Consider the following 27,742-nt stretch of genomic DNA (forward strand, 5'->3'; position numbering starts at 1 on the left):
CTGTGATGAGTTCGAGAGCAGCAGGGAAAGAGAGGCGTGGCCTGTCAGGGACACCTCCCTGAATGCGCCGCGGGACTCTAACACCGGCTCACAGAGGGAATGAAAGGTCCGCTCTGATCATACAAACTCTATATTTAGTTTCTTTCAAGCGATAAAGAACACATTTCCTCCCTTCTCTTTGATGTTTTTGTTTTATGTGACAGGGCTGTGAAGTGTTCCCCTCCTGAGCTTCTGGTTCCACTCACAATGGAGGTAAGATTTATTTTTAAAGTGCATGTTCTCCTCCCGGAGAAATTCTATTTCTAGTCTCATTCTACCCATTTTCTTGATTAGATTTCGATTAGATTATATTTTACTTTATTCATCCCCAGGAGGGAGATTTCTTGCCGCAGCAGCAAATATAATTTTTTTACAATAAAATAAAAAATAGTGGTTATATTTTATAATTTAAATAATAAAGGAAAGAACTATGTTAAAATTGAAATAAAATTGAAAGTGTATACAGTGTCTCTAAAGTATAAAGTGGCAGAAATACAATGAAATAAAATACCAGGGTATGTTACATTTATTCATTTAAATAATAAAGGAAATTTAACGAATAAAGAAATTGAAAATGTAAAAAATTAAATAAAATTGAAAGTGTGATGACAATACAACTTAAATCAATTTGAATTGTTGAATACAACTTTAAAACTAGGGGGGGGGGGGTGTAATGTAATGGGAAATTGTATATTCTTTGTATATATTTGTAAGTGCAGTCACACAACGGCCTGGTCAACGACGAGAAAACCGAAGACCTCAAAAACCCTGAAGCTTGTGTTGTGTCTTAATCTGTTTCATCTACTCCTGGATAAAGCGGTAAAGGTAATTGATTATTGATCATTGGGTGTACTTCAAGAGCTCTTTGATTTACCCACATCTGACAGTAATTTTTTTTTAAAAATCTTGAGGCCAACAATAACTAATGATTAGAACTCTAGATCAACATTTTTAAATGTAATATATTTGTGAATCGTTCTGTGCACATTTGTATTTATTGAGACTGATCTAACCCCGTATCCCTGGAACCTACACATATTCACACCCACATATTCAAACTATTCTATTCTCTATGTTCATCGCCACACACATGTTTATACACATATACATGATCTACTTGTTCTGGAAGAGTTTAGATAGTTATTCTTAGATCTCATTAATTCATTTCGTTCACACCAAAAGTGTTGGTGTATCGAAGACGTCTAAAACCCCAAATTGCTCCCACAGGCGGGCTGCGGTGCGTTTGATGACATGTCGTGTTCAAGGGCTTTGACTGGTCAGAAGATGGCCATCAACAGCATCCTGGGGGCCAGATGTCTCGGATCGTGGTCCGTGCCAAGAAGTATAGAGCCATGTTTGTTCCAGGCCGGTACGAGTCCCTCCGGTCGGCTGCCTCGGCCTCGGAGCGGGGGAAGCCGCCTGCAGAGCGTCGGTGCAGCGTAACGCGGCTCAGGGGGAAGCCAGCGGAGGCAAAAGGGATCGAGTTCAAAGCCTCTTGGGGGGATCATTTATGAATAAGCGTTCATATACATGCATCATGCGTTGAGATCTGTGGCTCTCATGGCAGCAGCTGCTACTGTGACGGATACAAGGGACGGCGCTGTGTCTGTACCGGGCTGTGTGTGTACCGGGCTGTGTGTGTACCGGGCTGTGTGTGCACCGGGCTGTGTGTGTACCGGGCTGTGTGTGTACCGGGCTGTGTGTGTACCGGGCTGTGTGTGCACCGGGCTGTGTGTGTACCGGGCTGTGTGTGTACCGGGCTGTGTGTACACCGGGCTGTGTGTGCACCGGGCTGTGTGTGCACCGGGCTGTGTGTGCACCGGGCTGTGTGTACACCGGGCTGTGTGTGCACCGGGCTGTGTGTACACCGGGCTGTGTGTGCACCGGGCTGTGTGTGCACCGGGCTGTGTGTGTGCACCGGGCTGTGTGTGTACCGGGCTGTGTGTACACCGGGCTGTGTGTGTACCGGGCTGTGTGTACCGGGCTGTGTGTACCGGGCTGTGTGTACCGGGCTGTGTGTACCGGGCTGTGTGTGTACCGGGCTGTGTGTACGGGCTGTGTGTACACCGGGCTGTGTGTACCGGGCTGTGTGTACCGGGCTGTGTGTGTACCGGGCTGTGTGTACCGGGCTGTGTGTGCACTGGCTGTGTGTGTGCACCGGGCTGTGTGTGCACGGGCTGTGTGTACCGGGCTGTGTGTGCACCGGGCTGTGTGCACCGGGCTGTGTGTGCACCGGGCTGTGTGCACCGGGCTGTGTGTGCACCGGGCTGTGTGTGCACGGGCTGTGTGCACGGGCTGTGTGCACCGGGCTGTGTGTGCACCGGGCTGTGTGTGCACCGGGCTGTGTGTGCACGGGCTGTGTGTGTACCGGGCTGTGTGTGTACACGGGCTGTGTGTACCGGGCTGTGTGTACACGGGCTGTGTGTGTACCGGGCTGTGTGTACGGGCTGTGTGTGTACCGGGCTGTGTGTGTATCGGGCTGTGTGTGTACCGGGCTGTGTGTACACCGGGCTGTGTGTGTACTGGGCTGTGTGTACCGGGCTGTGTGTGTACCGGGCTGTGTGTACACCGGGCTGTGTGTGTACCGGCTGTGTGTGTACAGGCTGTGTGTACGGGCTGTGTGTACCGGGCTGTGTGTGTACCGGGCTGTGTGTACACCGGGCTGTGTGTGTACCGGGCTGTGTGTGTACCGGGCTGTGTCTGTACCAGGCTGTGTGTGTACCGGGCTGTGTGTGTACTGGGCTGTGTGTACACCGGGCTGTGTCTGTACCGGGCTGTGTGTGTACCGGGCTGTGTGTGTACCGGGCTGTGTGTGTACCGGGCTGTGTGTGCACCGGGCTGTGTGTGTACCGGGCTGTGTGTGTACCGGGCTGTGTATATACTGTGTATCACCACTTCTTAAAACATTATACTTTAAAAACAAGGGGCTGAATTTTATTTCAGTGCAATTTTATGGTAAAAATTGTATTTTCGATTGGCATTTCAGGCGCCGCACTAAGTTGGTTTAAATCCTATTTTTCAGATCGATCTCAGTTTGTATTTGTAAACGATGACGCCTCGATAACCACCAACGTTAGTCACGGACTTCCACAAGGTTCTGTGCTTGGACCACTTTTATTTACCTTATACATGCTTCCTTTGGGCAATATTATCAGGAAACACTCCATAAACTTTCATTGCTATGCAGATGATACTCAACTATATCCAACAATCAAACCAGAGGAGACCAACCAACTCAGTAAACTTCAAGCATGTCTTAAGAATTAATCTTGATGTTATACTCTGACAAAACTGAAGTTATTTAACTCTGAGCACCTCAGAGATCAATTATCTGGTGATGTGGTTTCTGTAGATGACATTGCCCTGGCATCAACACCACTGTAAAGAATCTCCGCGTTATCTTTGATCAGGACTTGTCCTTTAACTCCATGTGAAGAAAATCTCAAGGACTGCATTCTTTCATCTACCTAATATTTCAAAAATCAGGCACATCTTGTCTCAAAAAGATGTAGAAAAATTGGTCCACACGTTCGTTACTTCGAGACTGGATTACTGCAACTCCTTATTATCAGGCTGCTCTATAAGTCTCTTAAGTCAACTCCTTATTATTAGGCTGCTCTATAAGTCTCTTAGGTCCCTCCAGTTGATCCAAAAACTAAGAACAGAGATCACATCACTCCTGCACTAGCTGCTCTGCACTGGCTCCCAGTAAAATCAAGAATCACTTTTAAAATTCTTCTCCTGACCTACAAAGCCTTGATTGGTGATGCACCATCATATCTTAAGGAGCTTGTAGTACCATATTGCCCCACTCGAGAGCTTGTAGTACCATATTGCCCCACTCGAGAGCTTGTAGTTCCATATTACTCCACTAGAGAGCTTGTAGTACCATATTGCTCCACTAGAGAGCTTGTAGTACCATATTGCTCCACTAGAGAGCGTGTAGTACCATATTGCTCCACTAGAGAGCTTGTAGTACCATATTGCCCCACTAGAGAGCTGCGCTCACTAAATGCGGGGCTACTTGTGGTTCCTAGAGTCTTAGTAGGAGGAGCCAGAGCCTTCAGGTGTCAAGCTCCTCCTCTTTTATGGAACCAGCTCCACCTTCAGTCCTGGAGGAGACTCCGCCCCCTCATGGAGACTGAAGACTTTCCTCTTGATGGTCTGATAGTTAAACCTGAACCAGGTTCACCTGGAGAGACCTAGAGACGCTGCTAGAGGCTGAGAGGCTGAGGGGGACGAGAGGATACACTGAGCTCCTCTCTCCTCTCTCCTTATGGACGCTTAGGATACACTGAGCTCCTCTCTCCTCTCCTCTCTCCTTATGGACACTTAGGATACACTGAGCTCCTCTCTCCTCTCCTCTTTCCTTATGGACACTTAGGATACACTGAGCTCCTCTCTCCTCTCCTCTTTCCTTATGGACACTTAGGATACACTGAGCTCCTCTCTCCTCTCCTCTTTCCTTGTGGACGTTTAGGATACACTGAGCACCTCTCTCCTCTTCTCTCTCCTTATGGACGTTTAGGATACACTGAGCTCCTCTCTCCTCTCTCCTTATGGACGTTTAGGATACACTGAGCACCTCTCTCCTCTCCTCTCTCCTTATGGACGTTTAGGATACACTGAGCTCCTCTCTCCTCTCTCCTTATGGACGTTTAGGATACACTGAGCACCTCTCTCCTCTTCTCTCTCCTTATGGACGTTTAGGATACACTGAGCACCTCTCTCCTCTTCTCTCTCCTTATGGACGTTTAGGATACACTGAGCACCTCTCTCCTCTCTCCTTATGGAAGAATTTTCATCTCTCCATCTCACATTACTAACTCTGCTTCCTCTCCTGAGTCCTTGTGACTCCACGTCTCAAAGGGTCCATTGGACCTGGCTGGGTCTGATGCCGTGGCCCTTCTGATGCCCCGCCCACTCCTCCTCTCTGCCTCCATCTGATGGATCATGGAGGTCTGGATCGTGGTTCATGCCGACTACCAACTATTCGTACACTCTGTCAGACTCATTGAATGTGTTGTAAATCTGTAATGATTAATTCTGTACACATGACATATATTGTTCATCTGGTCACATGACATCTATTGTTCATCTGGTCACATGACATCTACTGTTCATCTGGTCACATGACATCTATTGTTCATCTGGTCACATGACATCGATTGTTCTTTCCATCCTGGAGAGGGATCCTCCTCTGTTGCTCTCCTGGAGTTTTCTTACCTTTTTTCCCCCTGCAAGTTTTTTTTTCTATTCTCTGAGAGTTGTTCCTGATCCGATGAGAGGTCAAAGGTCAGAGATGTCGTATGTATACAGATTGTCAAGCCTTCTGAGGATAATTTGGAATTTGTGATATTGGGCTATATAAAATAAACTGAATTTAATTGAATATCACTTCTACCCAGAGGCGAAGACCAGGAGTCCTGCCCTCAGCTGGCCCACACACTATTATTTACCCCTTGTGGGATTTAAGGGATTGAAGATGCAATGCAACCTCTTATTGCCTTTGAGCAATGAAATATGAACCAACTTTTACCCTAAGTTTGACCCCAGAGTTGTTCCGATACCGACTGTATGGGGTTACAGGTCCACTCTGAACCCGATGTCTTGCTGTCAAAGAAAGAAGAAGAAGCAGAGGTCCGTCGGCGCGACCGGAGATGACGCGACTCTGTCTTCACACGGCTCTGGTTCAGAGCTCGAATGAGGAAGTGAACCACAACAACAACACGACTCCTTCGGACATATCCCGGTTGTGTTTGTAGTCATGCGTGTCGTCCTGCCCTGAGTGCCTGAGGTAAAACTGCTTCTGGTGTTTGTATGGAGAGCTGATAGCACTGGCTTTGAGCTAATGTTAGCCGTTCCCCCGTCCGGGGTTAGCTTAGCTTCTGCGACTGACGCTAAATGTATTCGTGCTCCGGAAATCGATGTTTATTCGTATGTTTGACATTGTATGACATTGTTCTGACACATAGTGTGTGTCTGTCTGCTGTGTGTCAGCTGTCTACACACACAACTACGCTGGCGCTAGCAAGGTACCCGTTAGCTGTCACTACGTCACAACTCGGTAGCGTGCTAGCTAACATCAAACAAACCTGAGCTCATGCTAAAGAGTCATTGAGCCATGTTTGACATGTAAATAACTCCAAGAAGTGTTGAGAAAGGCTACAGGCTGCCCCCTAAAGGATGTCCCCTAAAGGCTACAGGCTGCCCCCTAAAGACTACAGGCTGCCCCCTAAAGACTACAGGCTGTCCCCTAAAGGCTACAGGCTGTCCCCTAAAGGCTACAGGCTGTCCCCTAAAGGCTACAGGCTGTCCCCTAAAGACTACAGGCTGTCCCCTAAAGGCTACAGGCTGTCCCCTAAAGACTACAGGTTGTCCCCTAAAGGCTACAGGCTGTCCCCTAAAGGATGTCCCCTAAAGACTACAAGCTGTCCCCTAAAGACTACAGGCTGCCCCCTAAAGACTACAGGCTGTCCCCTAAAGACTACAGGCTGTCCCCTAAAGGCTACAGGCTGCCCCCTAAAGACTACAGGCTGTCCCCTAAAGACTACAGGCTGTCCCCTAAAGGCTACAGGCTGTCCCCTAAAGACTACAGGCTGTCCCCTAAAGGCTACAGGCTGTCCCCTAAAGACTACAGGCTGTCCCCTAAAGGCTACAGGCTGTCCCCTAAAGACTACAGGTTGTCCCCTAAAGGCTACAGGCTGTCCCCTAAAGGATGTCCCCTAAAGACTACAGGCTGTCCCCTAAAGGCTACAGGCTGTCCACTAAAGGCTACATGCTGTCCCCTAAAGGCTACATGCTGTCCCCTAAAGGCTACAGGCTGTCCCCTAAAGGCTACAGGCTGTCCCCTAAAGGCTACAAGCTGTCCCCTAAAGGCTACAGGCTGTCCCCTAAAGGCTACAAGCTGTCCCCTAAAGACTACAGGCTGTCCGCTAAAGGCTACAGGCTGTCCCCTAAAGGCTACAAGCTGTCCCCTAAAGACTACAGGCTGTCCCCTAAAGGCTACAGGCTGTCCCCTAAAGATGACAGGCTGTCCCCTAAAGGCTACAGGTTGTCCCCTAAAGACTACAGGCTGTCCCCTAAAGATGACAGGCTGTCCCCTAAAGGCTACAGGCTGTCCCCTAAAGACTACAGGTTGTCCCCTAAAGACGACAGGCTGTCCCCTAAAGGATGTCCCCTAAAGGCTACAGGCTGTCCCCTAAAGGCTACAGGTTGTCCCCTAAAGACTACAGGATGTCCCCTAAAGGCTACAGGCTGTCCCCTAAAGGCGACAGGCTGTCCCCTAAAGACTACAGGCTGTCCCCTAAAGGCTACAGGTTGTCCCCTAAAGACGACAGGCTGTCCCCTAAAGGATGTCCCCTAAAGGCTACAGGCTGTCCCCTAAAGACTACAGGATGTCCCCTAAAGGCTACATGCTGTCCCCTAAAGGCTACAAGCTGTCCCCTAAAGGATGTCCCCTAAAGACTACAGGCTGTCCCCTAAAGGCTACAGGCTGTCCCCTAAAGGATGTCCCCTAAAGGCTACAGGTTGTCCCCTAAAGACTACATGCTGTCCCCTAAAGGCTACAGGCTGTCCCCTAAAGACTACAGGCTGTCCCCTAAAGGATGCATGCTGTCCCTTAAAGGCTTCATGTTGTCCCCTAAAGGCTACATGCTGTCCCCTAAAGACTGCATGATGTCCCCTAAAGGCTACAGGCTGTCCCCTAAAGGATGTCCCCTAAAGGCTACATGCTGTCGCCTAAAGGCTACAGGCTGTCCCCTAAATCTACTGTTTTCTTCCGACCTATTGACGGTCCGTGTTTCTTATTTTCCAAGCCTTTGGATACGTGACGCAAACTGAGCCGCGCCATGGAGGAGACGAGTCGGGAGGCGGTTGCCACGGCGGTGCAGCGCGTGGCCGGAATGCTGCAGAGGTCCGACCAGCTGGACAAGGTGGAGCAGTACCGGAGGAGAGAGGCCCGCAAGAAGGCCTCCGTGGAAGCCCGGCTGAAGGTGAAGTGCTGACCACGTCTCAGTGTCTGGGAGTAGAGGGAGACATCTCACGTCATTAACAGAAGTGATGTTATAACATGAAAAAAAGCAGCAAGTTAAAAGTTCAAAGTCAACTTTATTGTCATTCTCCAATGTTGAACATACAGAAAATCTGTCTGTTTTGTCCGACATAATAAAAGTAATAAAGTGATATTGTCCTCCACAATCCTCAGAAGATAGACACTAGGGAATGATCCGTAACTAAAAACTAAATATATATGCTCGTCAAAATGGTTGTTGATTCATTTTCAATTGAGTGAATGCAGGAAAAATCTATTTATAGAGCAGTAAAAAATGCAAATGATAGCTGGTAAAAACGTTAGGTTTGTAAAAGTACAATCAGGAAGAGACATATATATGTATGTATACACATATATATATATACATATATATATATATGTATATGTATATATATATGTGTACATATATATGTATATGTATATATATGTATATATATACACATATATATATATATGTGTGTGTATATAAATTAAATTAATACATAAATAGAAAGTAAAAACAATGCTGTCTATAAAACATGATTATCTTAAGGAAATAGCCCAGAATAAAAAACAAACACTCGTCTCATTTCATGTCTTATTTCATGTCTTATTTCATGTCTTATTCCATGTCTTATTTCATGTCTTATTTCATGTCTTATTCCATGTTTTATTTCATGTCTTATTTCATGTCTTATTCCATGTCTTATTCCATGTCTTATTTTATGTCTTATTTCATGTCTTATTTCATGTCTTATTCCATGTCTTATTTCGTACTGTTCCTCATGAGAATGGTTTCTCCCTCTAACCCCGGCGCTCCTCCAGGCCGCCATCCAGTCCCAGCTGGACGGCGTGCGCACCGGGCTCACCCAGCTGCACAGCGCTCTGCTGGACGTCAAGGACATCCAGGGCTCGCTGGCCGACGTGAGCAAGGACTGGCGGCAGAGCATCAACACCATCGAGAACCTGAAGGACGTGAAGGACGCCGTGGTGCAGCACAGCCAGCTGGCCTCCGCCGTGGAGAACCTCAAGAACATCTTCTCCGGTGAGTCACGCCCACGTCAGCGACGGGGTGTCCGCCCCCCCCCCCCCCCCCCACACACACACACACACACACACACAGGATCATACAGGGTCCGTAAGGTCATGGGAAAACCTGGGAAAGTCCTGGACTTTTAAAATGGTTATTTCCAGAAGTTCTTTAAAAAAAATGTAATCTCAAAGTTTTGGAAAAGTCATGATGAAGTGTAATATATTCAAATGTTCATTTACGCTGAGTTTAAAATAATAATTAATATGTATTTAAAAGAAAGACGCTCAAAATATAAGCCGGCATCCGCTCTCATGAGCATTTAGGTTTATACGGAATGCCTTGGAGTTCTCCTTGTTGGTTCAAATACGACTTCTCTCACTTTTTATGTTTACACCGAGATTTCACAAAATATTTGATCAAGTGAATTTGTTTTAAAGTCCTGTAAACCCACTGGACCAATCAGGCTTCTTTAAAGTGTGACTCCGTCTGTGTGTGTGTGTGTGTGTGTGTGTGTGTGTGTGTGTGTGTGTGTGTGCGTATGATTGTGTGTGTGTTTGTGTGTGTCTGTGGTTGTGTGCGGTTGTGTGTGCGTGTCTGTGGTTATGTGTGTATCTCTGTGTGTGTGTGTGTGTGTGTGTCTCTGTGTGTCTCTGTGGTTGTGTGTGTGTCTCTGTGGTTGCGTGTGTGTCTCTGTGGTTGTGTGTGTGTGTCTCTGTGGTTATGTGTGTATCTCTGTGTGTGTGTGTGTGTGTCTCTGTGTGTCTCTGTGGTTGTGTGTGTGTCTCTGTGTGTGTCTCTGTGGTTGTGTGTAGTGCCTCAGATCGTGTCGGCCACCACGCTGCTGATCGAGCAGGGCGAGCTGCTGCAGGCGCACAGGAAGCTGATGGAGCTGGAGTGCTCCCGGGACGACCTCATGTACGAGCAGTACCGCATGGACAGCCGCAACGCCAGCGACATGACGCTCATCTCCATCTACTTCGAGGACGTGAGTCAGAGGGACGTCAGCACGGTGGCCACGTCGCTGTCAGAAGAGCGTGGTCGCTGTCCGGTGTTGTTGTTGTGAACCGCACAGCTGACATGCAGTGCGGCCCAGGCATTGCGCAATACTGCTTTACATTCGCTTATTCTTTTTTTTGTGCACATATCCGATCGCTGTGTGATTTAAAGCTGCAATTGATCGGAGCTCTCGTTAAGGTTTCCTGAAGAAGAAGAAAAAGGTTTTTCAATTTGAGGAAATATTCTGTAAATAATTTGATTTAAATATGTTTCTCAAATGTAAACTTTTAAGACATTTTATAAAGGGGGTTGTTTATATTTGTAATATTCTCAGAGATGTTAACAGTGAAAAGCTCTCGTTAGACGATATATTGGTGGAGCCGCCATTTCTTGAGTCATGGAAAAATTCAGCGAAAATTCAGGGAAAACTCAGGGGAAAGTCAGAAAATTCATGGAAAAGTCATGGAAAATTCATGGAAAAGTCAGGGGAAATTCATGGAAAAGTCAGGGGAGAGTCAGAGAAAATTCAAGGAAAAGTCAGGGGAAATTTCAAGGAAAATTCAGGGGAAAGTCAGGGGAAATTCAGGGAAAAGTCAGAGAAAAGTCAGAGAAAATTCAAGGAAAATTCAGGGAAAATTTCAAGGAAAAGTCAGGGAAAGTCCTGTAACTCCATTGGTCAGCATGAGCCCTGTGACCAAGCGGTCTTCTCGCGTGGCGGCGCGTCTCTCCCCTCCGAGGCGGCGGCTGACGGTCCCGTCTCGGCGCCCCCCTCCAGGTGCAGGAGCTGTCCGACGAGCTGGCCAAGCAGCTGTGGATGGTGCTGCAGAGGGCCATCGTCACGGTGCGGCGGGACCCCACCATGCTGGTGTCCGTGGTGCGGATCATCGAGCGGGAGGAGAAGATCGACCGCCGCATGGTGGACCGCAAGAAGCAGACGGGCTTCATCCCGCCGGGGAGACCCAAACGCTGGAAGGACAAGATGTTCCAGGTGAGGAAGGACGAGTGAAGGAGACGACCTCTTTGTCCTCTGAGGGGGACGTGCCTCACGAGGGGGGGGCGAGTCATCGGAGACCATCTGGGGGCGAGCAGCCGGGCTCAGAGGCCCGTTCCGAAAGAAAGGAGAGCACTCTGCTCTCACGTCTCGACCCAGAAACACATTCAAGGACACGTCTCACCAGAGCCCCGAGACGCTCACAATGACGACACCCGTACCATCAGTTATGTTTATCTGTGAAATTCCACGTTTTTCAATAAAAACCCAGCGTACCCTCAGGGAGACACAGCTGCTTCCAACGAGCTCATCGGGGAAGCTCCAGAAACACATGCCCTGTCACCACGGCAACCAGTGATGGCTGTGTGCAGTTTGACAACCAAAGACACACACACACAGATTCTCCTTTATAGTCCGTACCGGGGTCGCTCGGCAAACGTCAACAAACACACGGCCGGCTCTTGAAGTCAACAGCGAAGCCTCGATTTCATTTATTTTATCGCATCTTTGTACGTTTTCTGTAATATCCTCTTTGCAGAGGAGAAGAGCTGTTCTTTCTTTTTTCTAATCGTTGGTTTGTTCCTGTCGCAGGTGTTGGAGGGCACGGTGGGCACCCGCATCGAGGGCACCCAGTCCGTGACGAGAGAGGCCGACAAAATGTGGCTGGTGCGCCTCCTGGAGATCACCAGGAAGTACGTTCTGGACGACCTCATCATCGTCAAGAACCTCATGGTGCAGTGCTTCCCCCAGCACTACGACACCTTCAACAGGTAACGCACACCGCCGCCCGCCGCCCGCATGACGAGCCAAGGATTATGCATTCAAAGTGTGTGCGTTTGTGTGTGTGTGTGTGTGGTTGTGTGCGGTTGTGTATGCATTTGTGTGTGCGTGTATGATCTTGTGGGTGGTTGTGTATATGATTGTGTTTGTGTGTCTGTGTGTGTGTGTGTGTGTGTGTCTCTCTGTGTGTCTCGGTGTGCCTGTGTGTGTTTGTTGTGTGTGTGTGTGTGTGTGCGCAGGTTTTTTGGTCTCTACCACAATGCTGTGTCGGCTCGTGTCACAGAACTGGCCTCCGAGGACTTGGAGGCCAATGAGATCGTCTCCATGCTGACCTGGGTCCTCAACACATATAAGAGGTAACACACACACACACACACACACACACACACACCTGCCCTGTCTGTCCCTTTCTTTGTTAACAGCTCTCAGGTGAAACTTGTAGTCATTGGCTAGGGGGGGGGTGTTCCTCCTCCTCCTCCTCCTCATGGTAACCTCTATACAGTCGTATGCAAAAGTTTGGGCACCCCTGATAATCTCCATTACTTTCATCTATAAATTGTTGGGCATTTGGATCAGGAACTTCTTTGTCATATATATAATACTTCATGGACACAGTGATATTTTAGCAGTGAAATAAGGTTTATTTGAGAAACAGAAAATATGCCATATGCATCATAAGAGAATTAGACAGGTGCATAAATTTGGGCACCCCAACAGAAAAATCACATAAATATTTAGTAGAGCCTCCTTTTGCAAAAATAACAGCCTCGAGACGCTTCTTATAGCCTCTGATGAGTGTCTGAATTCTGGATGAAGGTATTTTGGACCATTCTTCCTTACAATACATCTCCAGTTCAGTCAGGTTTGATGGGTGCCAGCGTGGACAGCCCGCTTCAAGTCACCCCATAGATTTTCAATTATATTCAAGTCTGGCGACTGGGATGGCCATTCCAGAACATTGTAGTTGTTCCTCTGCATAAATGCCTCAGTGGATTTGGAGCGATGTTTCGGGTCGTTGTCCTGCTGGAACACCCAACTCCGCCGTAACTTCAGCTTTGTTACAGATTCTAGAACATTATTGTCAAGAATTTGCTGGTACTGAGTTGAATCCATGCGACCCTCAACTTTAACTAGATTCCCAGTACCTGCACTAGCCACACAGCCCCACAGCATGATGGACCCCCCACCAAATTTGACTGTGGGCAGCAAGTGTTTTTCTAGGAATGCTGTGTTCTTTTGCCTCCATGCGTAACGCCTCTTGTTGTGACCAAAGAGCTGTAGCTTTGTCTCATCAGTCCACAGCACTTTGTTCCAAAATGAGCCTGGCTTGTTCAAATGTAGTTTTGCAGACCTCAAGCGAGCCGGTTTGTGGCGTGTGTGCAGAAAAGGCTTCTCCCGCATCACTCTCCCATACAGCTGTTCTCTGTGCAATGTGCGCTGAATGGTGGAGCAATGCACAGTGACACCATCTGCAGCAAGATCACCTTGCAGGTCTTTGGAGGTGGTCTGAGGGTTGTCCTTGACCATTCTGACCATTCTTCGCCTTTGCCTCTCCGATATTTTTCTTGGCCTGCCACTTCTGGCCTTAACAAGAACTGTGCCTGTTGCCTTCCATTTCTTAATAACATTCCTCACAGTGGAAACTGATAGCTGAAACCTCCGGGATAACTTTTTGTAGCCTTCCCCTAAACCATACTGCTGGACAATCTTTGTTTTTAGATCATCCGAGAGCTGTTTTGATGCCCCCATGTTGCCACTGTTCAGAGGAGAATCAAAGAGAAGCACAACTTGCAATTGGCTTCCTTAAATACCTTTTCTAATGATTGGATGCACCTTTCTATGGAATTGAAGGCGTAACGAGTTAATCAGACTAATTATGTGTTGCAGTTAATCAGCGATTTAGTAGGTACAGGTATTCAAATCAACAAAATGATAAGGGTGCCCAAACTTTTGCACAGCCTATTTTTCACATTTGATTTAATTGCACACAACTAAATACTGCTACACTAAATATCTTTGTCTGGGAAACACCCCAGCACTCAGTGTTAACTAGAAAATGAATATTACACAACTGTGATCTTTTTTTGGTGAAGACAGAGTAAATTATCATGCAGCCTCAGAGGGGTGCCTAAACTTTTACATACGACTGTATGTGACGAGTCAACAGGCTCAGCCCCAGTTTTGTAGCAATGGGTCCTGAACAGTGGTGGCTGGTGAAATTTTTTTTGGGGGGGGCGCAGTTGGGCGGCGCGGTTTAAATAGCACTCCACAATGAGAAGAAAAGAGGTTTTGAGTAGAATATTGTAACAAAGCTTTATTTCAAGAACACAGTGCTCAACACTGTCCACAACAACGAAACAAACGAAACCTTGGATTCAGAAAGAGATGCATCACATTGTACATTGGCCCCACTACTTGTAAAGAAATTTAGCCCGCCTCTCTTTCAAGTTGGCAAACAAAAAAAAATATGCCCGTGCCAAACCATATACACTGCTTTTAAAGTCCAACAGCATTGCTATCATTGCCAAATGTATTGTAATATCTACAAAGTAACAACATATGTTTAGTTTGCCAGCATTAAAAGCAGTTTTCCTCAAGTTATTTCACCTAGGTCCTAAAATGGCCTTGTGTAATTAGATACAGTATATTATCATAAATAAAATGTGTACGTGCTGATCTGGAGTCAGTTTGGTAGGATTTGGGTATGAATAAATTATTTCATTTAAAATATGGATTTTTATTTAAAGATATTCATGTAATTTGCATGCAAAATAGGTCTACCCGAACCAAGGACAACAAATTCAACCCGCGCAACACTTCAAAAGTGGCCCGATTCCGCAGGAAAACCGCGGACCTGGCAACACTGCTCTACGGGTCTCTGATCTGCCGAATAATCCAATCGCGTGCGCACATTTGTGCGCCCCAAGATTCCCGGTTTCATCCGCCAATGTGAAGCCGGTCATTGCCAAAACGACTGAAATGTTGTATCGATGCCGTACACACACGTTAGACCAGCGCCTCGAAAAGGGAGGGCTTCTCTCCGTGATAATGGCGATATATTATATTTTTCACATTAACTTAAGTGGTTGTTGACAGGGGCTTACGGTCTCCACACACATTTAGCGCGTCAACACGGTATATTTACTATTTAAATGATTTGGCATATAATGTTTTTTGACAGGATTTTTTTTTTTCTTCTTTTTTTTTTTCATCTCCAAATTTTAAGAGGGGCGGCGCACTAGCGCCCCCTATGGACGAGCCGCCACTGGTCCTGAATCCAAAAGCTCCTTAAAATGACAATTTCCATTCTTATTAGATTCTTTTTTTCTTTTCTGCTCTACTTTAATTTCCCAGCGGCATCTCTCCGTTCACATGATTCAAAGCGTATTGGAAGTGCGTGTGTTCTTTTTTTACTGTTTCTGTTCTGAGCGCAAATACGACACTGCAGAAAAAAATGTTCTTACCTTTCAAAATAAAAGCCCAGAGACGCTTCATATGCGCAGGCACACGGCAGCACAGGGCTTCTTCTCTCCGTTCCGGTGCTCCTGTCTGTTTCTAGTCCGACTTCAGGTCAAATAATTTAAATAATAAATAAACCGTGTTGACGCGCTACATATGTGTGGGAGACCGTCAGCCCCTGTCAACAACCACTTAAGTTAAATGTGACCAAAAATAACATATCGCCATTCATGGTCACTGAGAGAAGCCCCTCCCCCTTTTACGTGAGTCTATGGCAGCGACAAACGTGAATCTTGTGCGCCCTGGCCAATGACATTGTTTCTTATTTCATTATTTTATTTATGATTGGACTATTCGTGGAATCAGAGACCGTTCTCGTTCCCTCTCAGCCCAGAGAGCTCCACGGAGCTACGCGAGCAACATATAGCAGAGACTTTGATTATGTTAGTATGGCGCGGAGGGCACCTCTTCTATTCTGTAAACCTCTGAAACCCAACCCAATGTTTCTTAAAGCTGCTCTAAACCTCATGCCCAAGGTTAGTTTGTTGATAGTTGTTGCTGGACAGTGTTGAGCACGCTGTGTTCTTTAAATAAAGCTTTGTTTTTTGCAATATTCTACTCAAAACCTCTTTTCTTCTCATTGCTGAGTGCTATTTAAACCGCGTCGCCCAACTGCGCCCCCCCAAAGAAATGTCACCATGCCGCCACTGATGCCGGTTCTTCATTTAAATGTCATAGTTACCCTCGGCAGCGATGTCGTTCTTCACGTGAGAACCCCCTCTCAGAGGAGCTCGACCAATCAGCTGCTAGAGCAGATATAAACGGCCGTGGTGACCATCAGTCTGGCTCTCCCTCCGTCGTTCAGCTCCATGGAGCTGCTGCTCATTCAGATCTGTGTGTGTGTGTGTGTTTCAGCGAGGAGATGATGGGCCATGCCGAGCTCTATTCCGAGTGTGACATCAACAAGCTGGAGCCTCTGCTGCCTCAGGACGTGGTGGACGAGCTGCTCAGCAAATACGTCCAGACGTTCACGGTACGCGGCACACACACACACACACACACACGTCGACGCCCCCGTGGAATACAAATTGGGCGTTCACGTTTTGTTTAGTGTGTCTCATACGTGTCGTCAGCTGTGCGCCGCTCTCAGCCCGCGTCCCTCCCTCCCCGCCGGCTCTGGGCGTCGGCCTCGGACACGCGTCCACGTCTTGTCTGTCAAATCTGCCGATGGAGGCTTTTTTTTTTTACGATGGCGTTTCACACACTCTGGGATATTTGCGACATCGAATGCTAACCGAGTCCTTCCTGAGCTCAGGGCCTCTGATGAGTACGCATCATCACAAAGCGCTCTGCTCTCGGTCTCATGGGAAGTTTAACAGGAGCGCTAAAGATTTAGTTTAACAAACCCAGAGATCTGAACACAGACAAGCAGCCTTTACACTCCACTGTGTCTCCGTGGAGGGAAAGCAGCTACCTGTGAACTCGCATCTCATCTTCCTGGACGACGCACTAGCTTCAGGCCAACAGGCATCGACAGGAAGAGGAAGTGACGGAGGTTGAACTTCGATTTGGCTCCACAATATTTAGTCGGATGAAGATCATTTTGAACCCCTCCTGTCAATCTGTGTTTGGTCCTTCGATGTGGGAATAGTGCTGAAATCGTTTTGTTCTTCTGGAAAGCTACAAAGAATACATAGCCCCCCCCCCCCCCCCCCCACACACACACACACACACTCCACCTGTTATTACGTCATTTTCTGGCTACCTGCTGGTCCGACATCCAATCACAGTACAACCCCCGGCGTCGCGCTGGTCCTCCTCCACCATCCCTGAAGGGTGGAGCGTACCTTCACCTGGTGTGGTCCCTCGATCAAGAGTGACCCCGGTTACAGAACCGGTGCTCCGGACCCCCCGGTTGACCCGGCATGTCTCCAGTCCAACATCACAGGCTGGCTGCGTAAGGCCCTGGAGACGGACAAGAAGGACTGGCAGAAGGAAACGGAGCCCGAGGCGGACCAGGACGGGTACTACCAGACCACGCTGCCCGCCATCGTCTTTCAGGTGACACACACACACACACACACACTCACACACGCAGCCACTTCTGACCCTAAACAGGAATGAGAAGACATTGACGGTGAGTCAGCAGATGTCCAGTGCCGGTTCAAGAGGGTCCCTGAAGGCAGCATTCATGGACTTACCCTGAAGGGGTTTCAGGGAGGTGTAGTCCCCCCCCCCCCCTCTCTCCCTCGCACTACACCATTTAGCTCATGAGCTTTTCTTTCTACACCAGATTCTGCTCTCAGGCCAGATTTGCCTCCTCAAACCAGACAGTGTTTTACTTATTCTCTCCGATTACTGCATCCTGATTGGACGACTAATGTTTCCACTCGGAAGTGGGAGGAGCCCAAAATGGACTTTAATGAACCCGGTGGACACTGAGCGGCACCACTGCTGATCAGTGTCTGCTGGATGTACAAGGAGACAGAAGATGTCAGTGTTGTGCTTTAGCTGGTTCCCGCTGCCCCCTAGTGGCCAAATAAAGCACCTCTCAATGCGTGACGGACAGGGACACTGGATCCGCGTGAGGTCCGACCTGTAAATGAGGTGCAGAAGACTTTGTGAACGCATCTTCCTCTTCCTCAGATGTTCGAGCAGAACCTGCAGGTCGCTGCGCAGATCGACGGGGAGTTCAAAGAGCAGGTTCTGAAGCTGTGCCTGAAGCAGATGAACACGTTCCTCGTCAGGTGATCTGATGCACACACACGCACATGCAACCACACACACACACACACACACACACACAGCAAGAGCCCAGCAATTAATAATGTCAGATTATTTCTAGATTTAAGGTCAAATGAAAAATATACCTGGGTTATTTTTTTCTTCTGTTTTCTGTAAACAAAATGTAAATATTGGTTTGTAAACATCACTCAAAAGAACAATTACAGCAATTAGTGGTGTGTGGTTGTGTGTGCGTGTGTGTGTAGGTACAGAGAGGAGGCGATGACCTACAAAGAGGAGCACCTGAGGGACAGACAGCTGCCTCAGTGTTACGTTCAGTACATGATCGCCATCATCAACAACTGCCAGACATTCAAGTAAGATTATATATCCTACGTGACGCTGTGATTAGTCTCCTTAGAAAGAACAGAACCAGAACCAGATCACGGATCTACTGAGAGACTAATCAGCGTTATTTATGGTCCATTTAGAGACCAAAGGGCAGCTTATTCCTGAGGGCGGGGCTACCTTGTGGTCGTCACCAATGGGTGACGTCCTATGCTGCGTTCACACCAAATATTCACTATTTGTGGCTTTTCGTGTCATTCGCTTCATTCGTGCCTTAGAGGGGGCGGGGCTTATCTCCGTGGAAACAGTTATCATCTCCTTCATCCACCATGTAGAACTAACCACTAGTTCTGCATTTTACTTGTTGAGGACGTCCCACAAACGTCTGAACATCTAACGCCCTCGTGTTTGGGTTCATAACATTACTATCATATAAATGTATATATATATTTATATCTATAAATAAATATATATATTTATATCTATAAATATACATCTTTATATATATAAATATGTATATATATATATTTATATATACATAAATATATATATATTTATATATATAAATATTTATTTATTTATTTATATATATAAATATGTAAATATTTATATATATATATATATATTTATAAATGACATCACCCGTAGGCTCACACAGCTCGGTGACTTCCACCTCTGGTCTGAATGTCTCTTCAGCTCCACGAGAGCAGCAGTTAGATTCACCAACAGCGGAGCAGTTTACATATTTCAACTTGAGGTGAATTTGTTGCGTCGCGTCATTCGCGCCTGGCGAAAATTCGCGGAAACGCCGACCTAAGCTATAAATGCGGTTGAAACTCGGCTCCGATCGAACGTGTCGGCGGCTCCATCGAGCGTGCCTCGATGTCACCGGCTGGATCTCTACTAGCTATTCGGCAAAATATGAATCATTTTATTTCTGTAACGTCAGCGGTGCTTCATCGTGGAACAGAATGGCCTCGATGGCGGCGACGCGTAGTTTAGTAAAGAACCGCCGCGGGCCCTCAGAGAGGCGGGGCTCCGGGTGGTAACGCGTGTCCGTCGTCCTCAGAGAGTCCATCAACAGCCTGAAGAGGAAGTACTCTCAGGCCTCGGAGCCCACCGACAGCGACGCCGCCATCGAGAGGACGCTCAGCGACGTGGCCAAGCAGGGCTGCCAGTTCCTGCTGGACGAGGTGTTCCTCGACCTCGAGGTATGTGGGACGCATTACACCATAATACTACTAGTACTACTATACTATAATGCTACTACTGCTACTACTATAATGCTACTACTGCTACTATACTATAATACTACTACTGCTACTATTGCTACTACTATAATATAATACTACTACTACACTATACTACTACTACTATACTATAATACTACTATTACTGCTACTGCCACTACTACTCCTCCTCTACTAGTACTACTACTACTATACTATAATGCTACTACTATAATGCTACTACTGCTACTATACTATAATACTACTACTACTATAATATAATACTACTACTACACTATACTACTACTACTATAATATAATACTACTACTACACTATACTACTACTACTATACTATAATACTACTACTACTATAATATAATACTACTACTACACTATACTACTACTACTATAATATAATACTACTACTACACTATACTACTACTACTATACTATAATACTACTATTACTGCTACTGCCACTACTACTCCTCCTCTACTAGTACTACTACTACTCTACTAGTACTAATACTGCTACCACCACTACTAGTACTACTACTACTACTGCTACCACCACTTCTACTACTCCTACTACTATACTAGTACTCTACTAGTACTACTAATAATACTAATACTACTCTACTACTACTACTCCTCTACTACGACTACTACTACCACTACTACTGAGGTACTTCTCCTATACTACCACTGAGGTCCAGAGGACGAGGTGGCTGACTGTGTTGTCATGGTGACGGGTGACATGTTGCGTTGAAGTGCTTTACAAGTCACTCCGTTAACCATCTCCTCCAAGTGGACTGAACACAGAGCAAGTCATGAAAAAGCAGAACAACGCCTGTGAGGAAACGATGACGACCAATGAAAGCCTCCGGTGCGTTTCGTTGAGCAGCATCACCTGAACGAGCTGCTGACCAGGAAGTGGGTGACGGGCTCGCACGCCGTGGACACCATCTGTGTGACCGTGGAGGACTACTTCAACGACTTCAACAAGATCAAGAAGCCCTTCAGTCAGGTGTGTGTGTGTGTGTGTGTGTGTGTGTGTGTGTGTGTGTGTGTGTGTGTGTGTGTGTGTGTGTGTGTGTGTGTGTGTGTGTGTGTGTGTGTGTGTGTGTGTGTGTGTGTGTGTGTGTGTGTGTGTGTGTGTGTGTGTGTGTGTGTGTGTGTGTGTGGACGAGCGAGGCTGTAAATGTAGTTTATATATGTGTGTGTGTATATATATACCAGGGTTTTTCTTGGGTCAAAATGGGTCTTCGGTGCTCCCCAAATTTATTTATTTTTTCCATAAATAATGGAGGCTATGCTTGAGGAAATCATTTTGCTTCCACTTTAGATTAAAATAGGTTGGCTAATAGATTTGCATTAGTCCAGGTGTATTGGTGCACGTGGGGCTGTTGAGTGATCAGCAGCTGGCCGCTCTGTCCATTCACCTCACAGTTGCGTATTGATCAGACAAAAAGACACACTTATCAACTCGATTACTATTGATCAAATCAGAACGAGGGTTCGGCTGTAGCCGACTTGAAACATACTATTGAGAACATATGTATATATGTGTGTGTGTGTATATTTTTAGATTTAGGGGCGGCTGTAGCTCAGGTGGGGTAAGGGGGTCGTCCTGCAACCCCAAGGTTGTGGGTTCGATCCCCGCTCTCCCCATTAGTAGCAAGTGGAAGTGTCCTTGAGCAAGGCACTGAACCCCCAGTTGCTTCCCGGGCGCATCACTGCAGCCCACTGCTCCTTAATAACTAAGGATGGGTTAAATGCAGAGAACTAATTTCCCCTTGGGGATTAATAAAGTATATACCTTATCTTATCTTATATATATATAATATATATATAAACTAACCCTTAACTTTTAAAACCAATGTTTGTGTAATCTGGTGGCTTCGGGTCCGAATATTCAGGTGTGTGTGTGTGTGTGTGTGTGCGCAGGAGATGACGAGCGAGGCCCTGCGCAGGGTGGTGGTGGAGTACATCAAGGCGGTGATGCAGAAGAGGATCACCTTCAAGAACGCGGACGAGAGGAGGGAGGGGGCCGAGAGGATGATCAAGGAGGCGGAGCAGTTCAAGTTCCTCTTCAGGAAACTGGCCGCTGTGAGTCCCCGTGTCACGGTGTCTCCACCCAGGACAGTAACTAGTACGACACACACTTACATTGAGAACCACAAATCTGTGTTAAAGACATCGCCCTCAGGAGAAGTGGAGGTTAGTCGTTAGCGGGCGGCGCTAACGGTTAGCATTAAGGTTGCATTGAGTGTCCCCATGTGTTTCTATGTAATCTTGTAAAATGAAATTTTTGGCGAGAACCTCCACGATATCCAGTCGTCTGAAGGAGTTCTGAGCTGCTTGACTCCCTGACACTTCAGCTCATAATACATGATTAAAACTACAAATGCCAAGTTTTTTTAATTGATCAGTGTCTTTTATTTTGGGGAATGAAATTGGTCGGAAAAATGATATCGGATCATCTTCATAACTAATACTTTACAAATCTGTGATGTGAGTCAGATTTTGTACATGTACAGACTCTGAGACTAATCTGTGATTATGTGCTTTACAAACTAAACGTCCACACTGCCTGGTCAGAGTAGACCGAGTGAAACCGTTGCCATGGTAACGACAGGTCGATTCGCTGTGCGTAGGGTGAAGACACGGACCGACTCTGCGGCGCCATCGCTGCCATCGCGGAAGTCTTCAAGCTGACAGACCCCACGCTGCTGTTCCTGGAGGTCACCACGCTGGTGTCCAAGTATCCCGACATCAGGTACACACACTCGCACATCTGGCCACGAAAGAAAATCGCCTCTTACGCCTCAAGTTGAATTATTATTATTTATGAAAAATTCGTCCGACGCCGAGTTGCGAAAGCCAATCAGCGTTGAGATGCTCCGCCGTTAGTGAATCAAACCAGTTATTCAGACAAAGTCGGTGAAAGTCACCGAGCTGTGTGAGGCTATGGGTGATGTTATAATATACATATATAAAGATTTATAAATATATTTATTTATATCCATAAAGATTTATATATAAATGTATGTATTTATATACACTACCGTTCAAAAGTTTGGGATCACCCAGACAATTTCGTGTCTTCCATGAAAATTCACACTTTTATTTATCAAATGAATATAAAATATAGTCAAGACATTGACAAGGTTAGAAATAATGATTAATATTTGAAGTATTAATTTTGTTCTACAAACTTCGAGCTCAAAGGAAGGCCAGTTGTATCGCTTATATCACCAGCATAACTGTTTTCAGCTGTGCTAACATAATTGCACGGGTTTTCTAATCATCCATTAGTCTTCTAAGGCGATTATCAGACACAATGTACCATTAGAACACTGGAGTGATAGTTGATGGAAATGGGCCTCTATACACCTCTGGAGATATTTCATTAGAAACCAGACGTTTCCACCTAGAATAGTCATTTACCACATTAACAATGTAGAGAGGGTATTTCTGATTGATTTAATGTTATCTTCATTGAAAAAAACAATGCTTTTCTTTGAAAAATAAAGTCATTTCTAAGTGATCCCAAACTTTTGAACGGTAGTGTAGATGTTAAAAATAAAGAACGAAAACATAACATGTACATAAGTATTCACAGCCTTTGCTCAATACTTTGTTGAAGCACCTTTGGCAGCAATTACAGCCTAAAGTCTTCTTGGGTCTGATTCCACCAGCGTGGCACACCTACTTCTGGGCAGTTTCTCCCATTCTTCTTTGCAGAACCTCTCAAGTTCCATCAGGTTGGATGGGGAGCGTCGGTGCACAGCCATTTTCAGATCTCTCCAGAGATGTTCAATCGGGTTCAAGTCAGGGCTCTGGCTGGGCCACTCCAGGACCTTCACAGAGTCGTCCCGAAGCCACTCCTTTGTTATCTTGGCTGTGTGCTTCGGGTCGTTGTCCTGTTGGAAGATGAACCGTCGCCCCAGTCTGAGGTCCAGAGCGCTTTGGAGCATGTTTTCATCCAGGATGTCTCTGTACGTTGCTGCATTCATCTTTCCCTCAACCCTGACTCGTCTCCCAGTTCCTCCTGCTGAAAAACATCCCCACAGCATGATGCTGCCACCACCATGCTTCACTGTAGGGATGGTATTGGCCAGGTGAGGAGCAGTGCCTGGTTCCCTCCAGACATGACGCTTGGCATTCAGGCCAAAGAGTTCAATCTTTGTTTCATCAGACCAGAGCATTTTGTTTCTCATGGTCTGAGAGTCCTTCAGGTGCTTTTTTGCAAACTCTAGGCGGGCTGTCATGTGTTTTTACTGAGGAGTGGCTTCCGTCTGGCCACTCGACCAAACAGGCCTGATTTGTGGAGTGCTGCAGAGATGGTTGTCCTTCTGGAAGGTTCTCCTCTCTTCATAGAACAACGCTGGAGCTCTGTCAGAGTGACCATCGGGTTCCTGGTCACCTCCCTGACGAAGGCCCTTCTCCCCCGATCGCTCAGTCTGGCTGGGCGACTCTAGGAAGAGTCCTGGTGGTTCCACACTTCTTCCATGTCCGGATGATGGAGGCCACTGGGCTCATTGGGACTTTCAATGCTGCAGAAATCTTTCTGTACCCTTCGCCAGATCTGTGCCTCGATACAATTCTGTCTCGGAGGTCTCTAGATAATTCCTTGAACTTCATGGCTTGGTTTATGCTCTGATATGCACTGTCAACTGTGATACCTTATATAGACAGGTGTGTTCTCAATCATGTCCAATCAACTGAATTGAGCACAGGTGGACTCCAATCAAACATCTCAAGGATGATCAGTGGAAACAGGATGCACCTGAGCTACATGTTGAGTGTCATGGCAAAGGCTGTGAATACTTATGTACATGTTATGTTTTCGTTCTTTATTTTTAACAGATTTGCAAAAATTTGCAAAAAACAGTTTTAACTTTTTCATTATGGGTTGTTGTGTGTAGAATGTTGAGGAAAATAATGAATTTAATCCATTTTGGAATAAGGCTGTAACATAACAAAATGAGACAAGAATTGGGAAAGCAAGAACAGCATTTAATATCTTAAACAAAATTTGGAAAAGTAAAAACATCTCCCTCAAGACGAAGCTTCAAATCTTCAACGTCAAAACCGTGCTGCTCTATGGCTCCGAAACCTGGAGAACTAACATCACAAACAAACTACAAACCTTCATAAACCACTGTCTAAGACGCATCCTTGGAGTCTTCTGGCCAAACACAATTAGCAACATCAACCTATGGGAATGCACAAAACAAGAAACGGTAGATATACAGCTTTTAAGGAGAAAATGGAGCTGGATTGGACACACACTACGAAGAAACACAACAGCAATAACAAAACAGGCACTGACATGGAACCCACAAGGCAAACGGGGTAGAGGACGGGTAAGTCAGTGGGGTAAGAGGGCCATCCTTCAACCGCAAGGTCGTGGGTTCGATCCCCGCTCTCCCCATTAGCTGCAAGTCGAAGTGTCCTTGAGCAAGGCACTGAACCCCCAGTTGCTTCCCGGGCGCTTCACCGCAGCCCACTGCTCCTTAATAACTAAGGATGGGTTAAATGCAGAGAACTAATTTCCCCTTGGGGATTAATAAAAGTGTATTTTTTTTTATTTTTTTTTTTTAAACACCTGGAGAAGGAGCACAGAGCAGGAATTCAAGAAGAAGGGGCTGACGTGGAAACAGCTGGAGAGGACGGCTCAGGACAGATGAGGGTGGAAACAATTCATCAATGGCCTATGTTCCGAGAGGAATACAAAGGCCTAACTAACTCTAACAAAATGTGGAAAAAGTGAAGCGCTGTGAATACTTTCCGGATGCACTGTATTTATATATATATATTTATTTATATATATATTTATATAGACATTTATATGATAGTAATGTTATGAACCCAAACACGAAGGCGTTGGATGTTCTGACGTTTGTGGGATGTCCTCAACAAGTATGACGCAGAACTAGTGGTTAGTTCTTCATGGTGGATGAAGGAGATGATAACTGTTTCCATGGAGATAGGCCACAGAGATAAGCCACGCCCCCTCTAAGGCGCGAACGAAGTGAGTGACTCGAAAAGCCACAAATAGTCACGCGGGTAAAGTGTGAACGCGGCATTAGAAAGGAAAGAGTGTGGTTTTGTATTGGTTGCAATCTGCTTCCACACCACTAGGTGGCACTACACCCGACACACCGTTTGACATGGTTGTCTTCGGAGCGCTTCATTTTGTCCCAGTAAGCCACGACCGGTGTGCAGCATTCCCAGTACCAGGGCCATGAACCGGCACACCTGAATGGAATGCAGCCATTTTAGAATGCAATTAATTGTAATGAGTTTACATATCAGAGCAGGTTTGCCGCTGCCACGGTAACGCTGAGGTCTCTCCACAGGGAGGAGCACATCCAGGCGCTGCTGGCGGTGCGCGGCGACGCCAGCAGGGAGATGCGCCAGATGATCATCGGGACGCTCAGCGAGAACAAAGTGTCCTACTCCGGTCTCACGCAGCCCATCTTCAAAGACATCACGGTGCCCACCATGACCATGACCACCATGAATACTATGACCTCCATGGCCACCGCCAAGCTGCTCAAATGAGGACAAACGCCTCGACACTGTTCTCACCATCACATGAGTGAAGTGCTGATTGCTGAAGCTTGGTTTTAATTGTATCCTGATCACATCTGCATCAATAAATAATACAGTAATAGTTGTAATATTGTGTGGTAGGACTATTATTTGGAGGATGAAGCATCACAGGATGCATTTATTCTGCTGCTGCTCTGTGACGACTGTACTTTGACCGGTGTGCAGATCTCTAGCTATGAAGAGCTCAGATAGATCACATACACATTCCATATAATATACATATATGGATGTTTTATTTGAATCTTTTAAACCAGACATCCAACATTATGTTGGCTCTCACACAGCTCGGAGGAAAACTTCTGTATCAAAGTAGGTCAGACGTGATGCTTTGTCAGAGTAGCTCAACAGTGCACACCCATCAGTTCAGTGCAGTCATTGTTGCATTTTTCTAAAATGACAGGAGGCATCAGAACCAGCAGGTCCAATGGACCCAATGAGACGTGAAGTCACAAGGACTCTGGAGAGGAAGCAGAGTTAGTAATGTGTGATAGAGAGATGAACATTCATCCATAAGGAGAGAGAGGAGAGAGGTGCTCAGTGTATCCTAAACGTCCATAAGGAGAGAGGAGAGGAGAGAGGAGCTCAGTGTATCCTAAACGTCCATAAGGAGAGGAGAGGTGCTCAGTGTATCCTAAGCTTCCATAAGGAGAGAGGAGAGGAGCTCAGTGTATCCTAAACGTCCATAAGGAGAGAGGAGCTCAGTGTATCCTAAACGTCCATAAGGAGAGAGGAGAGAGGAGCTCAGTGTATCCTAAGCGTCCATAAGGAGAGAGGAGAGAGGAGCTCAGTGTATCCTAAACGTCCATAAGGAGAGAGGAGCTCAGTGTATCCTAAGCGTCCATAAGGAGAGAGAGAGGAGCTCAGTGTATCCTAAACGTCCATAAGGAGAGAGGAGAGGAGAGGTGCTCAGTGTATCCTAAACGTCCATAAGGAGAGAGGAGAGAGAGGAGCTCAGTGTATCCTAAGCGTCCATAAGGAGAGAGGAGAGAGGAGCTCAGTGTATCCTAAATGTCCATAAGGAGAGAGGAGCTCAGTGTATCCTAAGCGTCCATAAGGAGAGAGGAGAGGAGCTCAGTGTATCCTAAACGTCCATAAGGAGAGAGGAGAGGAGAGAGGTGCTCAGTGTATCCTAAGCGTCTATAAGGAGAGAGGAGAGAGGAGCTCAGTGTATCCTAAACGTCCATAAGGAGAGAGGAGCTCAGTGTATCCTAAGCGTCCATAAGGAGAGAGGAGAGGAGAGAGGAGCTCAGTGTATCCTAAACGTCCATAAGGAGAGGAGAGGTGCTCAGTGTATCCTAAACGTCGATAAGGAGAGAGGAGAGGAGCTCAGTGTATCCTAAACGTCCATAAGGAGAGAGGAGCTCAGTGTATCCTAAGCGTCCATAAGGAGAGAGGAGAGAGGAGCTCAGTGTCTCCTCTCGTCCCCCTCAGCCTCTCAGCCTCTAGCAGCGTCTCTAGGTCTCTCCAGGTGAACCTGGTTCAGGTTT

At 46.5% G+C, this 27,742-nt stretch overlaps 1 protein-coding gene across 1 annotated transcript; it reads left to right on the forward strand.

Moving 5' to 3' along the window:
* Positions 1-5,700: 5,700 nt before the first annotated feature.
* exoc3 (exocyst complex component 3) lies at positions 5,701-26,323 on the forward strand. Its single transcript, XM_056420524.1, has 16 exons — positions 5,701-5,836; positions 7,857-8,033; positions 8,897-9,116; positions 9,917-10,089; positions 10,876-11,088; positions 11,683-11,861; positions 12,111-12,227; positions 16,246-16,363; positions 17,266-17,391; positions 17,977-18,077; positions 18,321-18,431; positions 19,472-19,613; positions 20,536-20,658; positions 21,579-21,740; positions 22,289-22,410; positions 26,000-26,323. Exons 2-16 carry the CDS (start codon positions 7,890-7,892, stop codon positions 26,202-26,204), a joined length of 2,256 nt encoding a protein of 751 aa, XP_056276499.1. The 5' UTR covers positions 5,701-5,836; positions 7,857-7,889; the 3' UTR covers positions 26,205-26,323.
* Positions 26,324-27,742: the final 1,419 nt, after the last annotated feature.

This window comes from Pseudoliparis swirei, chromosome 8 (genome assembly GCF_029220125.1).
Source record: "Pseudoliparis swirei isolate HS2019 ecotype Mariana Trench chromosome 8, NWPU_hadal_v1, whole genome shotgun sequence".
Classification (NCBI taxonomy): Eukaryota; Metazoa; Chordata; class Actinopteri; order Perciformes; family Liparidae; genus Pseudoliparis; species Pseudoliparis swirei.